This window comes from Cyprinodon variegatus, unplaced genomic scaffold, assembly GCF_000732505.1.
Source record: "Cyprinodon variegatus isolate N-32 unplaced genomic scaffold, C_variegatus-1.0 Scaffold148, whole genome shotgun sequence".
Lineage (NCBI taxonomy): Eukaryota > Metazoa > Chordata > Actinopteri > Cyprinodontiformes > Cyprinodontidae > Cyprinodon > Cyprinodon variegatus.
In genome coordinates, this window is record NW_015150601.1 from 309901 (window position 1) to 311429 (window position 1529).

The window sequence follows — 1529 nt, forward strand, 5'->3', positions numbered from 1 at the left end:
AGAAATCAATAACCGTTTCCTCCTGATAAGATAACGACAAAACAATTCATGGTTTAACCGTGATAACGAGATAGTTTTGTCATTATCTTGAGAAGGCAAAGGAAAAAAAAAAGTCGAGTACGACCGCTCTCGGCTTCCTTAGTTATAAGCTTATTAACAACCAAAAATGACATCACATATCTGTACTGAGTCAGGTCATGGGACGAAGCAGCGTTTTCTCTCTTATTGAGCAGGTACTGAAATAATATGGAATAGCCCAGATGAAACCATGAAATTTTAAGAGAAGACATAAAAATATTTGCAGACCCTAAAGAAAACAGGCATAAAGGCAATTTTGAAATCAAGTGATTGAAAAGCACCGGAGAAAGTCGGTAACAAAGACTGAGCAAGGCAGCGGCAGAGGTAGAGAGAGGTAGAGGACAGCGTTGGCACTGCGGTGGAAGCCGTGAACGGCCCTATCGTGGTCACGGTTAGATGGGCAGGACGGGGTGGAGAAAGACGCATCATCATCATCATCATCATTGTTTGATCGCAGCGTTTCCTACCCCATGGCTGTGCTCTGCCCTTATATCTTAACAGTGTTGTTGGCGTACAGGCCGTAGCCCTGCAGCTCAGTGTAGGGGGCGCTAGCACCACTTTCTAAGGCTGAGCAGTGAAAGGCCTGAGCGGCTGTGGCTGCCGCGGCTCGCGCGGTCGACACCTTCATTCGGCGTGACTCGGTCCGCGATTTGTAGCAGAACTCCACCAGTGCCACGAGCATGGCTAGACCCAGGCCTCCAATCAGGATGTAGAAGACGCCTGCCACGTTGCTGAGGCTAAGAGCACTCGTCTTGTCCTGGAGGGAAGAGGAGCAGGGAGAAGGGCCAGAGCCCAGAGGTGAGAGAGAAAATTGGAACAAAATGGTACAATATATAACTAAACATTACACACACACACATATATATATATTATGTATTATATATATATATATATATATATATTTTTTTTTCAATTTACAAAACATGCTGTCTTACTCTTAACAATTATGGAACAAAATTCAATACATTTACATGCAGTCAGAATAATCAGTTAACAGTAAGTGCCTTGCAAATGTATAATTTTCCCTTAATTGATCCTATTTTTTTTTATGTTAAAACCAAAAGCTTTAGTGCATTTTATTGGAATTTACATGATTACTCAAAGTATTGCATAATTCTAAAGGAAAATTAAATGCAACATGATAAATTATAACATGTTTCTAAGACCAAACTCTAAAAGTATGTTTCTCTTTATTCACCCAAAAATACATTATTGTTGTAAGGTATTTTATATAACTATAACTCCCTTCCTCTATACTTGCTAGACAGGAAACCATAAAAATAAAAAAAATGTTGCAATGACCATTTTCCAGAAATGGAATTGCTAAATAGATAATATGTCTCTACTATTATAATTCTCCAAGTCCAAATATGGTGACAAGCGCAATGAACACCCTCTTCTGTCCCTCATTACACCTGTGCCTCCCTTTCACCATAGTGACCACAGATTTG

At 40.2% G+C, this 1529-nt stretch overlaps 1 protein-coding gene across 1 annotated transcript in view; it reads right to left on the reverse strand.

Moving 5' to 3' along the window:
- Positions 1-362: 362 nt before the first annotated feature.
- LOC107086317 (glutamate receptor 1-like) overlaps positions 363-1529 on the reverse strand; it is an 81531-nt gene continuing 80364 nt past the window's right edge. Inside the window, exon 11 of the mRNA XM_015377183.1 lies at positions 363-835. Within this exon, the coding sequence (XP_015232669.1) occupies positions 566-835 (270 nt within the window). The 3' untranslated portion in view covers positions 363-565. The remainder of the gene's footprint in view (positions 836-1529) is intronic.